The 12696-nt window shown below is 33.4% G+C and overlaps 1 protein-coding gene across 8 annotated transcripts in view; it reads right to left on the bottom strand.

Moving 5' to 3' along the window:
* NEK1 (NIMA related kinase 1) overlaps positions 1-12696 on the bottom strand; it is a 155588-nt gene that overhangs the window by 80520 nt on the left and 62372 nt on the right. For 5 of the 8 annotated variants that reach the window (XM_051966368.1, XM_051966366.1, XM_051966365.1 and 2 more), the window contains exons 13-15: positions 8653-8712; positions 8197-8244; positions 8000-8065 (exon numbers count right to left, since the gene is read on the bottom strand). The exons of 1 other annotated variant lie outside the window; for it this stretch is intronic. In XM_051966368.1, the coding sequence (XP_051822328.1) occupies positions 8000-8065; positions 8197-8244; positions 8653-8712 (174 nt within the window). Of the gene's footprint in view, positions 1-7999; positions 8066-8196; positions 8245-8341; positions 8407-8652; positions 8713-12696 lie in introns of all 8 variants that reach the window. 2 more of the 8 variants (XM_051966373.1, XM_051966367.1) reach the window with 2 other exon arrangements.

Genomic DNA, 12696 nt, shown 5'->3' on the forward strand with positions numbered 1-12696 from the left:
CCTCAGTGACAATGACTGAATTTGTGTGCTAATAAAAACAGCTTAGCCAAATAAATAAACAATAATGTAATAAATATATGCATAGAACAACAGGTAAATTCTAATAAAATGTTCCCCAAAATTCAAGGGCATGGCACTTTTCCAATGACAATGGCATTTTTAGTTTATTTTATGAACTGATAAAAATGAAGAATAATGTAACAAATACATGCATAGTAATTAAAGGATAATTTAAAAAAAAAGCTTCCAAATGCAAGTCAAAACAATGAAAATAACATTCACTGGCAATTATCAATACTGGATACATATAAAAAGCAATGAAAACAAAGTTATTGTCTTCAAGAAACTTGCAACATACTTGGAAAGATTAGGAGGATTTTTTTTTGAATGTCTAATTAGCATGCAAGTGAACAACAATATGGCATAGAATGTAAAATAGGTAATGAGGAAATACTCAATACTAGTAAGATCATCATAACAGATTAGGTTAATAACTAAATGCAAAAAAAAAGTTAATCTTGAACTGAGTTTGAATGGTACAGAAAAAGAAAAGAGCACCTTTTAGGTAACAGAAACAAAATGAAATAAGGTATTGAAATGAAAAATAGCAAGGATGAAAGGTAAGGACACTGGACTGGCCATAGAATATCACAAAGCAGTGAGAAATGTAGTTGAATTTGATTTGAGTATCAGGTTAAGAGGCTTGGATTTAAATTTGGCATAATGTAAAGGACACTGGTCTGAGAGTCACAAGAGATCAGGGGGTCAAATTCCACATTTGAAAGTTTCTAGCTTTCTGCTCATAGATGGCATTTAATTTCTCTTCTACCAATTTTTCGTCTGTAAAATGAGAATAATATCTGGAATATCTATCTTATAAGTTTCATTATATATAATGTATATAAAGTACTTTATAAATCCAAAAACACCATATAAATGTCAATTTGTATAATTCCTGAGAAGCAATAGGAAGCCAAAAAAGACTTTAAACTGAAATCAACTTTTCCTGCTGTTCAAAATCCACCACTAATCAGACACTATGCTCTAGGCAAGGGATTACACTGGGAAGATCTAAAGTTGGTTGGGGAGAACAAAGAACTATTGAAGAGTGATGCAGAATTGGCAGGACTGGGGCACTGATCAGGAATATATAAGAAGTGTTTTGATTCTTAGTGTTTGGGAAAATTACAATGCTACTACCTAAAATATGGCCAATTAGGAAGGACTATCAACTAGGGGGAGAAGGAAGTAAGATATCAATTCCTGACACATTGTCTGAGGCATCAGAAAGCCATTCATTTAATTGGAGCAGATAACTAAATCTGTTTGGAGATCCTCGAGATAAAGGTTATATAAACTCTCAGGGTGCTGGAAATGTACATTTAGAAGTCAATATGAAGAAGTGAAACTTGAAGCTGGAAGAAGTTGATCAGTTCTTTATAATACTGAAGAATCCAAAGCATGAAAAGATAAAGCATGGGAAGATGAAAGATTTGTCAAAGAGGTATCATGCAAGCTAAGAGAACACTGTCACAAAATAAAGGAAAAAGAGAGCTTCACCAAGGAAGTGGTCTAAAAAGCATCAAAGAGAGCAGAGATCAAGAAAGAGGACAAATGAGAAAAGGAGATAGAATTTAGGTAGGAAGTCACAAATGGAATTCCAAGGAGAGGAAGCAGTGAAGGAGTTATGGGGGTAGCAGCCACATTGTGAAGCACCACCTTAAAACTTCAGCTATGTAATTTAAGCAAAGAGGAAAGTAGTTTCAAGATATGGTAAACTTTAATTAACTAATATCCTGCCAAATTTTAACACTTTTATGGCCATTTATATAATAGTACTTTCTGTCACAAAGCACTTTCCTCATAACAAACTTTTATGTAGAAGTATGTAGAACAAGTATTATTCCCAACTTACAGACAAACAGAATCTGAGAATTAAATTATTTGTCCAGTTGTGTCAAGTGAGGATTCAAATTTGGGGGCACATATTACTACTCTTTTCATTTTACCCTGCTTGTTTCACTAAATTTTTAAAAATAACTTTTATTACAAGCCTAATCATATACTCAACAAATGACTATACAAATAAGTGAAATATGAACTATTTTTAATAAAATATAGATAAATACTACCTATCTTTAAAAAAATAATTTATATAAACTTTCCAGGATCCTTTTTGACTTCTTATTTTGATGCAATTAAATTTTGATGCATTTTTATTATAAATCTATATAGTCAATGTATATGTCATTACTCTAATTCTGATTTGTTTACTAAAAAAACTGCCTTTCCATGTTTCTTTATGTTTTACTCTGTGGTGTTTTGTGGTTCCATAATATTTCAACAATATATCACAATTCACCCATTCTAATTGGTCATGAAAGTTCTTCCTAGTTTTTCACAGTACCAAACAAAAAATTTTAAAGCTTCTTGTATATATTTTTCCAATTATAGGTTTAATAACATTCTTTTTCACTTATTTTAACTATGATAGATATCAATGCAATCATTCTATATTCAATGAACAGAAAAAGAAATTGAGATGAAACAGAATCTCTATGTACAGCTTGCTTTAAACAAAGAAGCAAAAAAGTCCCCCAAAGTATATATATGTTTGACAAGGTCATTGTCCTGCTGATATCTTTTTTTCTGAAATTTGTGCTCTCTACTGTGTTATTTACAAATGTTTCATTAACTTTTTTTTTTTTTTTTTTGGGGTATCATTCTCCTTAGTCTCACTCCTCAACCTAAACAAAGACATTCATTCTCCAATAACAAACTAGTATCAAGTCAAGCAACAGGAGTTTTCACACTGGCTGTGTCCTAAAACTTGTTCAAAGCTTTGCTGTCAAGATTAGAGGGATTAAGAATTTTTATCTTCTGGATAAAAACTCCTTGTGACACTTATCAGAGTTCTTAAGTCTTTCAAAATTAACCATGCTAGAGGTATTGTATTGTTTTCCTAAAATTCTGTTTATTTCACTTTCCGTCTACTTGTACCTTTGTTGTGAATTCCTTTTCATACTTTGTAATACTTGTATTTTTTGATACTTTTAATCTGACACTGAAAACCCCCCAATTCTTATTTTTATTAATTCATTTTTTTTGCTTTCAAATTTATTTTCAGAATCTCTATTTTGGTGTTTAATTGGGGTTTAAAATATGTTGCTTTTATTTTTTTGCCTAGTTTCATGTTAAGTTCATCTATCTGTTCTTTTTCTCTTTTGTTAATTAAAGTGTTGAGAGAAACAAATTCTCCCACTGCATTGGCTACAGCATCAAGATTCTGTATGTTGTCTCACTGCTGTCATTTTTCCTCTTGCTATGATTTGTTCTTTCATGCACCAATTCTTTGGAATCAAGTTAGGATTAGGAGCTCTAACTTTTAATATGATTTTCAAGGAGTCATCATTAACATCAATTTTTACGTATAAAATAAAGTATATGCTTAATATTGTTCCTTTTCCTTATTGGGCTGTGAGATCTTACTACTGCCAATTAGCAATTGCCAGTCGTATTTAATTTTTATAAAATCTTATTTAGGTCCTTAATTTTCTTATTTCCTTTTTAAGTTTCTCTAACTGTAAAAGAGGTTCTTTGAGGCCAGGAAGCAAAAGGTGGGGGAGGAAGACAAAGGAAGGAGCGGGGGTGGGGTGGGTTTAAGTAATTGTAAAGCAAGTTAAAAGAGGAGGATGAAAGCAAAAAGTCAACAGGTATAGGAAAGAGATGGGGAGACAGGTGTGTGTGTGTATATATCTATATATGCATACATAAATACATTCTTACTTAACTATAATCTGCTTGGGGGAAGAGGGGAGATCAAAGGAAGGGAAAAAAAAGTAAAAAAAAGTTTACAGCAGAGAACAAAAGAACAATTTACAAGGAAGTAAAGAAAAGAGGGATAAGCATGAATATAATATAATCATGACTATTATATATCTTTTCTTAAACTGGTCATTTATTATTATATATTTTGGAATCTTCCCTGATGATCTGCTGGGCACATGACATTTTATTTTATATTCCTTTTATGTTTTTTGAAATAAAATAAATAAAAGTTAAAAACAAACAATTTATGGCAGATTGCTGATGTAATAATCTCCTTTAGTCCTGGAGTATGAGGGGGATGGTACCTCTGACCTCAATTCCTTCTTCAATTTTCCCCTGAGACCTAGAACCCCAAACCAAAACTCCACCCCTTTTCTTTGTGTCTGAAGCTATCAGCATCAGCCCCACTACTACTCTCACCAGGAATGTGCTGGTTTCTCCTCCTCAGGCCTCCTCTCAGCAACACAGCTGAGTCTGGCATTCCTCATCAGCAGAGGCCTGTGCTCCACACTGTCTGGGAAGTAAAAATTCCTGTGGCTATGGTTGAAGCTACCTCCCAACTCAGCTAATCCCAGGGCTTTCTCCTTGCCGTTTCAGCAGAACTAACCTGAGATATTTACAGACAAATCTCCATCCAACCATCTTTCTTCAGGACCCGTTTTGCCCCAATTCTTATTTGTTTTTTTTACCATTCTCCATTTGCTCTGGGGCACAATTTTGTCTCATTTGTGTAAGAAATCGGGAGCTTACAATTTTCTGACCTATTCTGATATCTTCCCAAAATCCTCTCCCTTTTCTGTTTTTTAAGATATTTTTCCCAGCATTTTTCTATGCCTCCTTTACCAAAGTGATGACTTTTTTCATGATTTTCTTGTTTTACTGTTATTTCTTTCCCCAATTTTTTCTCTACCTCTCTTACTTGATTCTTAAAATTGATCTCTTTCAGGAATTCTTTTTAGGCCTAAGATTAATTCACTTTTTCTTTTTTTTGAGGCTCTTCCAGGAATTCTTTTTAGGCCTAAAACCAATTCACATTTTTCTTTGAAGATTTGTATGTTGTGGTTTTGACTTTGTCATCTTGAGATCTTCCCTGTCACCAAAGTAACTTTCTATAAAGGTTCTTTTTTATAGAACCTTATAAAAGGTTCTATAAAATGAGCAAATATTTTTTGCTCATTTTCCAGCTCAGTTCTTAACTTTTACTTTTATATGTTAAAATTAGGCTCTGATCCCAAGGTGAAGGAGTCACTGTCCCAAGCATATTTTTTGTGCAGCTGTTTTCAGAGCTAGCTTGAGTAAGGAGAGAAGAGGAAGGGAAAGAAGTGTTAATTTTTCAGATCTCTCAAAGTGGTATGATCTAAGGAAAAGTGTGTTTAATATTCTCTCGGCCTGGGCTCTGGTTCATATGCAATCACAAACACTTTTCTGCCCTGCAACTGTGAAAAAGGACTTCACTCTACTGCACATGCAATTTCTTTATCTTTTAGTGAATTATATGATGACAAAGGCATGATATAACATGGAATATTATTTGTGAGAGCCTGTTTTTCCCCCTACTGATATCCTTATGGAGGATATCTTCATTGAATTTTATATAATTTTCATTACAATTTTAATTAAATAGCAAAGCAAATAGGTTAGCAATATTGCAGTTTACTCAGTTGTGGGGCCAAGATTTTTTTCTATGCCTTTGATATCTTTTTTTCCTTCAGATAACTCATAAAGTAATCCCTCAAGGCTCTATTAATCATGCTACATAAACTCAACTGAATCTTTACCCTAGTAAGGTAATACTTTTAGAACTTCTTTACCCAAGACCCCATTCCCCACATTACCTTCTCCAAATCTTTTCATCTTTCCTTAAACTTCTTACAGCTCCTTCTCCCTTATCCTCTCTCATATGTCACTGAAGAGAAATGAGACTATGTCATCTCTCCGGTCCATAAACATCAGTGGCTTTGATGCGGGGAAAGATTCCTTTCTAGATTCCCACCCTCTCCTAGTTAATAATGTAAATTGCCCTTTAACTCACAAATCCTGGTCCCTTTGAATTCCAATAGAAGATCTGACCTGTTCCCAGCCCCACCCGGATATGAGCCAACTTTGGGGCTGCACCCGAAAGCCCCTCGAGCTAAGTCTCCTATTATAAAAAGGCCACATTGGGAACCCCTCTTTGCAAAGATTCCAAACATGTCTTACCATGTGAGGACCCTCTGTCCACTGGACCCTCTGTCCAGTGCTCTCCTTATCTCTACCTTCGCCTATACTTTAACTTTGCTTATCTAATAATAAACCTCTTTTATTAATCTAGCTCTCAGGGCCAATAAATGCTTTTATTGGGAACTCGCGCCGCTACTAGACCCCCTTGCGCCGAATCTGTACCCCAAACCTGCCATTAGACCTTAACCCTAATTTCATTTAGGTACCCCAAAGCTAGACCTCAACAGCTTCCTATCATTTCCAAGATAAAATATAAACTGCTTTCTTTGGCTTTTAAAGCCTTCCATAGCCTAGCCCTCTCTTACCTTTCCAATGTCCCTTACGTTACTCTCTCCAGGTACTCTATAATCCCCTGGCCTCTTGATTGTTCCTTAAATATGAGAATCCATCTCCAAACTCTGGCCATTTTCACAGGCTGCCCTCATGCCTGAAACAATCTCACTCCTTTTCTCTACCTTCTGATTTCCCCAAATTCCAGAAAATAGTTTGACTTCCTAAAAAAAAATCCCCATTAACGATTTTTCCAATGAATGTGGTACATCTCTTATTTGCACATTATTGTTTGCATGTTGTCCTCCCATTAAACTGTGAAACTTCTTGAAAACAGTCTGCCTTTTGCTGCTTTCTGTATCCTCAGCATTTAGGATAATGTCTGGCACATAGTAAGAGCTTCATAAATTCATAAAATAGTTAACTGACTGAACATTTAGTTTCCTATTCATTTGATTACAAGGATTCAGGATACTGATGAATGTCTTGTATGAATCCTACTTGGCAGACATGAATATTTTTATTGCATTTTAATATTTTAATCACCAATGTTTTATTTAATCATTTTTTCATCCACATTCATTAATGTCATTGCTTTTGGTCCTTCTTCAGCATAAACATTTTCAGTTCTGTTGACCAGAATCATAGTTCTTTTTTAGAATATCACATGTTTGACTTTATATTGGCAGCACATAGCACATTACCCAGAACATAATAAATACTTATTGATCAATTAAAATGAATTAGCATACAGTTTCTCTATATAACCAAACAAAACAACATATGTAAAGCACTATATACTGTTATCTTTACATTTAGAAAAAGTCCAGGTAATACATATTACAGTCTATGAAGGTTTGGATGAATTCACTTAGCAATCTAGAAGATTGCTAAGAGAATAGTTTATTAATGATTTATCTCATGAAAATGGTCTGTTTTATAATTTTTGATATTTGATAGACCTTTTAATTACTATACTTTATTAAGTATAATAAACATTGTTTATTAAATACATCTATTATTTATTATAATCTATAATAAATAATAGGTGTATTTAATAAACAATGTTTAATAATTAATATTAATAATGATAGACATTTCTAGGTGAAGTATGTTATTATTCCAATAGATTTGCCAAATTTTTAAAAAAGATTTTCTTAGTTTTTAATTGGAAGAATAGAAGTTGGAGAAAGGGAAAGAGGAGGCATTATCAATCAATAGTGATGTTAAAAAAAAAAAGAGGTTAAAAAAAATTTTTTTAATGTACAGAATATAACAGAAGGAAGGAAATGTTAAGAAGTCAAGATACCTAACAAGCGGCTAAGAGATTTAACACCGTACTAAACAACTGAGTCATCATATAATCCAAGTTTAAAAAATTCATGAGTAATACAAGATATCAATTTGCTACAGATCTCCAGAGTGCAATTGCTAGAAACATCACCATTTTCACATAACTACCAATAAGAATCAAACAATATTATAAATAAATATATCTAGCCAAGACAAAAAAAAAAGAGGTCTTATGATAACTGCAGTAATATTTCACAGGATTAATTGTGAATCAATCATGAATACATTTTTATTTAATAAATGGTAGTAATCAAGAGACATATTTCAGGACTAAATTTTAACTGTAATTCAACAATTATCCAATTAAATATTAACATCTACTGCCTACCTTAACTTCACCACTTCCACCACAACTTATCCATCCTTGTTCCCTGGCCCTATTTATTCGGTCCATCTTAAGAAAAAAAGAAAGAGCAGTTTCAAATATTTTGTTTAAGAAACAAATGTCATATGTGAAGTAAAAATGTATTCCTGAAGAAATTAGAAAAACGTATTACAGAAAAGTAAAGGGAATTTTATCCTTACCCTTTCCTTATCTTGTTTTTTCATACGTTCTTGTTTCAAAAAACTACTCTGTAACAATTAAAAGATAATTTCTTTAGACCATCAGAAATATGGTACATTGGATATATCAGTAAATCAAGGAAAAGAAAAAGAAACCTAAGTCTACCTGTTCCTTTTGTGGGTTTTTTTTTCTTTTTCCTGATATTCTAACTTTCTCCTCCATGCTAACTCCTTAAAGGAAAATAAAGTATTATTGTAGTCACTATATTCATTCCTTCTTTATATTTTCATCAGGAAAGTTAAGTACTCCATTAATAGAAGCAAGCCCAAAGAGGTTTAAAAAAAAAAAGTTAAAAGATTTTTGGTGAAAAGAAATAAGGAGGAAAGGTTTGGAGGTTTAATTTTGTACTGCAAAGATTTTTAGTTATTTAAAAATCACTTGAGTGGCTTAAAAATAAGCAATAGTTGACATTATACCTCAAACATTTTCCTCCTTTCTTCTCCAGGATTCATTTTCTTCCTTGGAGTTTGTTGGGCCTAGATAAAAAGTGAAGCTAAAAATTAGATAAAGAGTATGAACCACACATCTTAGCAAACTCCAAATTATAAGGAAAATCAAAAGAAAATGCCAAAGCCAATTTTGATAAAACTGTTTCACAATATAACTTTCTTCAATTGAATTTAATATACTTTCTGTGGACAAGAAAAAGATTAGATGCCAAAAGTTTTGAAACTGCTATTTTCTAATAGTCAACAGATGGCACAATAATTAGAAGCAACTCAGCTGAACTCTTAACACTCCTCTTCAAAATAACTTTAAAATAATGCCTTAAAACAAATTTTGGAGCATCAGAGCCAACAAAAAGACAGGATGAGGCATTTTCTATCCTAAGAAAACTTATGAAATTGGCAAGAGAAATATATGACCCAAGGTGAAAGTCTTGGCAGAAACAGCACCTGCTTTGGGAGCTTTCAGTTCAGAGATGGTGAGAGATTCTGACAACTAGACAGGAAAAAAATTACAAGAGACCTCTTTCTGGCTCCGAGTATAACTAGTACTAACTGGCAATTTTATTGCACATACACAGTTCTGGGTTGTAGTCCCAGGCTGGAGAGGTTTGATCACAAGTGGGTATGAGCCCTAGTCACAATTGCAAGTGAAAAGGAACACTAGTCCTTGCGGCTGCAGGAGACCAGTTTCTCTTTTTGGATTAACAGCAGACTGCAGATCAGGACAGCAGTGACCACACCTCTTTCTACATTGCACCCACCGAGTAAGCACCCAAACTTTATGGACCCACAGAACTAGCTTTGAAAATAGCAGTATGAAAAAGGGTGAAACTTGAGATAATGCTTTTTCATCTTCGGTGAGCAGAAACCAACTTTGACATAAAATTTCAAATCAAGAAATAGACTGGAAAATATAAGCAAACAACAAAAAAAGAATTTGACCATTAAAAAAAACTAGTACACCAGGAAGACCAAGATAGAAATGCAGACAATGATGTGAAAACTGTTACAAAGCCTCAAAGAAAAAGGCTAATTGGATCCAAACCCAGTAAGAATTCCTGAAGGAAATGTAGGAAGGAAAATGTAAGAATAGGAAAAATTGGATATAGGAATAAGAGATTAAGCAAGAGTTTGGTAAGAATTTTATAGTCAAAGGGCTATAAAAGTATGTATACCCTTTGACGTATTACTAAGTCTATAACCCAAAAAAGATTTTTAAAAAATTTATTAAATATTATTTCCAATTATACATAAAGATGATTTTCAATATTCATTTTTGTAAGATGAGTTCATTTTTTTTTCTCCCTTCTCTTATTAGTTCTTCTCTCCCTCCCTTAGCAAGCAATTTGATATAGATTGTACATATACATTCATTTCTAACATTCCCACATGAGATGTTGGGAAAATAAAATCAGAACAAAGGGAAAAACCATGAGAGAAAAAAACAAAAGAAAAAAAAAGTGAAAATAGTATGCTTTGATCTGTATTGAGTTTCCATAGTCTCTCTTGATGCAACTGATACTTTCATCCTAAGTTTCTTGGAACTGTCTTGGATCACAGAATTGCCGAGAAGAGCTAAGTCTATCACAGCTGATCATCACACAATCTTGCTATTGGTGTATATTTTCCTGGTTCTGTTCACTTTACTATCAGTTCATGTAAATCTTTCCGAGCTTTTCTGCAATCAACTTGCTCACCATTTCTTATAGAACAATAATTTGTTCATATACATTCATATGCCATAACGTATTCAATCATTCTCCAAATGATGGGCATCCCCCTCAATTTCCAATTCCTTGCCACCACAAGCTACATGTACATGTGGGTCCTTTTCCCTTTGTTATGATCTCTGGGATACAGACCCAGTAGTGGTATTTGCAGGATCAAAGGGTATGTATAGTTTGATAGCCTTTTGGGCATAGTTCCAAACTGCTCTCCAGAATGGCTGGATCAATTTACAACTCTACCAACCATGTATTAATGTCTTGTTTTTCTACATCCCCTCCAACATTTATCATTATCTTTTCCTGTCATCTTAGCTAATCTGATAGGTGTAAGGTAGTACCTCAGAATTGTTTTAATTTGCAATTCTTTGCCCAAAAAGGTTAAAAAAAGAAAAGGACTTATATGCACAAAAATATTTATAGTAGCTTTTTTGTGGTGGCAAATCAAAGGGACGCTCATCAATTTGGAATAACTGAATAAGATGTGGCATCTGATTGTGATGGAATACTATTGTGCTGTAGGAAATAAGCATGGGGGAAGAGTGTTTCAGAAAGTGATACAAACTGAAGTGAGAAGAACTGAGGGATCACTGTGCACCACAACAGTAACGTAATAATGATCAAGTTTCAAAAAATTGGCTACTCTGAACAATACAATGATCCTAGACAATTCCAAATGGTAATAGTGGAACCTGAGAAAAGAGATGGACTGAGGCAGATAGGAATTAAGAATATGGGAAGATATACTTCAAAAAGACCTCTGATCTCACTAATGCGAGTATTCCTTCCAAATGTGAAGACCAAAAAAGCATTCATTCCTCATTGTGCATAGTTCTAGTCCATATTCTCCTGCAAATATCCCATGGAAAATATACACATTATGGAAGCCTTCTACCAGATCTATTGACATTACATAACACAAAATGTACTCTATATATGTCTGTTTTTTGCTTCTTGATATAATTAATGGCTCCTCTCCTTTTCCATATTCCTACTTCTTTGATATTTTTATTATTCTTATTTAAAATTGAAATAGAAATTTAAAAAAAATTGTCTTGCACATATCAGAATATAGGAAAAGATACAAACTATGTAACAATAAATTTCCATTTCTATAAAATATATAGAATAATAAAACATACTGTAATTGAAACTATCTACCTTTTCTTTGCCTCCTTCTAGGTTTTCTTTTGTTTTCTGATGTTCCCCTTTTTACTTTATTCTTTCCCCCCCTTTTCTCACCTCCCCCAAAGCTACAAATGTAGCACAGAAATTTTTAAAGTTTGTTTGTCTCTTCCTCATTCCACAGATACACACATATACATATACATATTTACAAACACACATATGCATATATGCATTATTTCATTTATTACCCTTGCTAATAACTTCCACTTTACTTCTACCTGCTAACTTGCCTTGCTATTAACCTTCCACCCCTCCCCATTCAAAAATCCTCCCTGTATCCTATCCTTGTACTCTCTCCCTCTATATCCCTTTCTCATTAACCTATACACCCTTTTATACTCCACCTTATCCTATTCTTTCCCCCTCCATTTCTTTATAGACTTTGGAGTGTCTTATACTTTTCTTGGTATATGTGCATGTATTGCTCTCTCTTTAACCCATTCTCAATGTGAATAAGATTTCAGAACTACCACTCCTCCTCCTCCTTTTAATTCCTGTGTCAATTCTTGCTTTCATGCCTTATTCATATAACAATTATTTTTTTTTTTTTACCTTTTCCTATGTGGATTTTCTTTTTCTTTTTAGTTATTTTTCCCTCTGAAGCAATTGGGATTAAGTGACTTGCCAGGGTCACACAGTTAGAAAATGTTAAGTGTCTGAAACTAGATTTGAATTCAAGTCTCCTCCCGACTTCAGGGCTGGTTCTCTATCCACTGTGCCACCTAGCCGTCCCATGGCTTTACTTTTTAGAATCACATCATACTCAGCTCTATTCCAATTTTCTTTTGGACTACCAATTAGTAATGATGATCTTAGTGCTATGGTTTACATTTCCATAAATAAAACAAACAGTTTGTATTGAGTCCCTTAAAATTGTCTTTGATGTTGGTTGTTATGTCAAATTTTCTACTGAGTTTGTTTGCAACAAAATCCTGAAAACATGGCAGTTTATTGAATGTCCATCTCCCCGCCCCCCCAATATTATACTTAATTTTGCTTGATATATTTTTTGGTCACAAACCTAGTTCTTTTAATTGTTGATATATAATATTCCAATATCTGAAGTCTTCTATCATAGCCTCTGGTAAGTCTTGCATAA

Source organism: Antechinus flavipes, chromosome 6 (genome assembly GCF_016432865.1).
Source record: "Antechinus flavipes isolate AdamAnt ecotype Samford, QLD, Australia chromosome 6, AdamAnt_v2, whole genome shotgun sequence".
Classification (NCBI taxonomy): domain Eukaryota; kingdom Metazoa; phylum Chordata; class Mammalia; order Dasyuromorphia; family Dasyuridae; genus Antechinus; species Antechinus flavipes.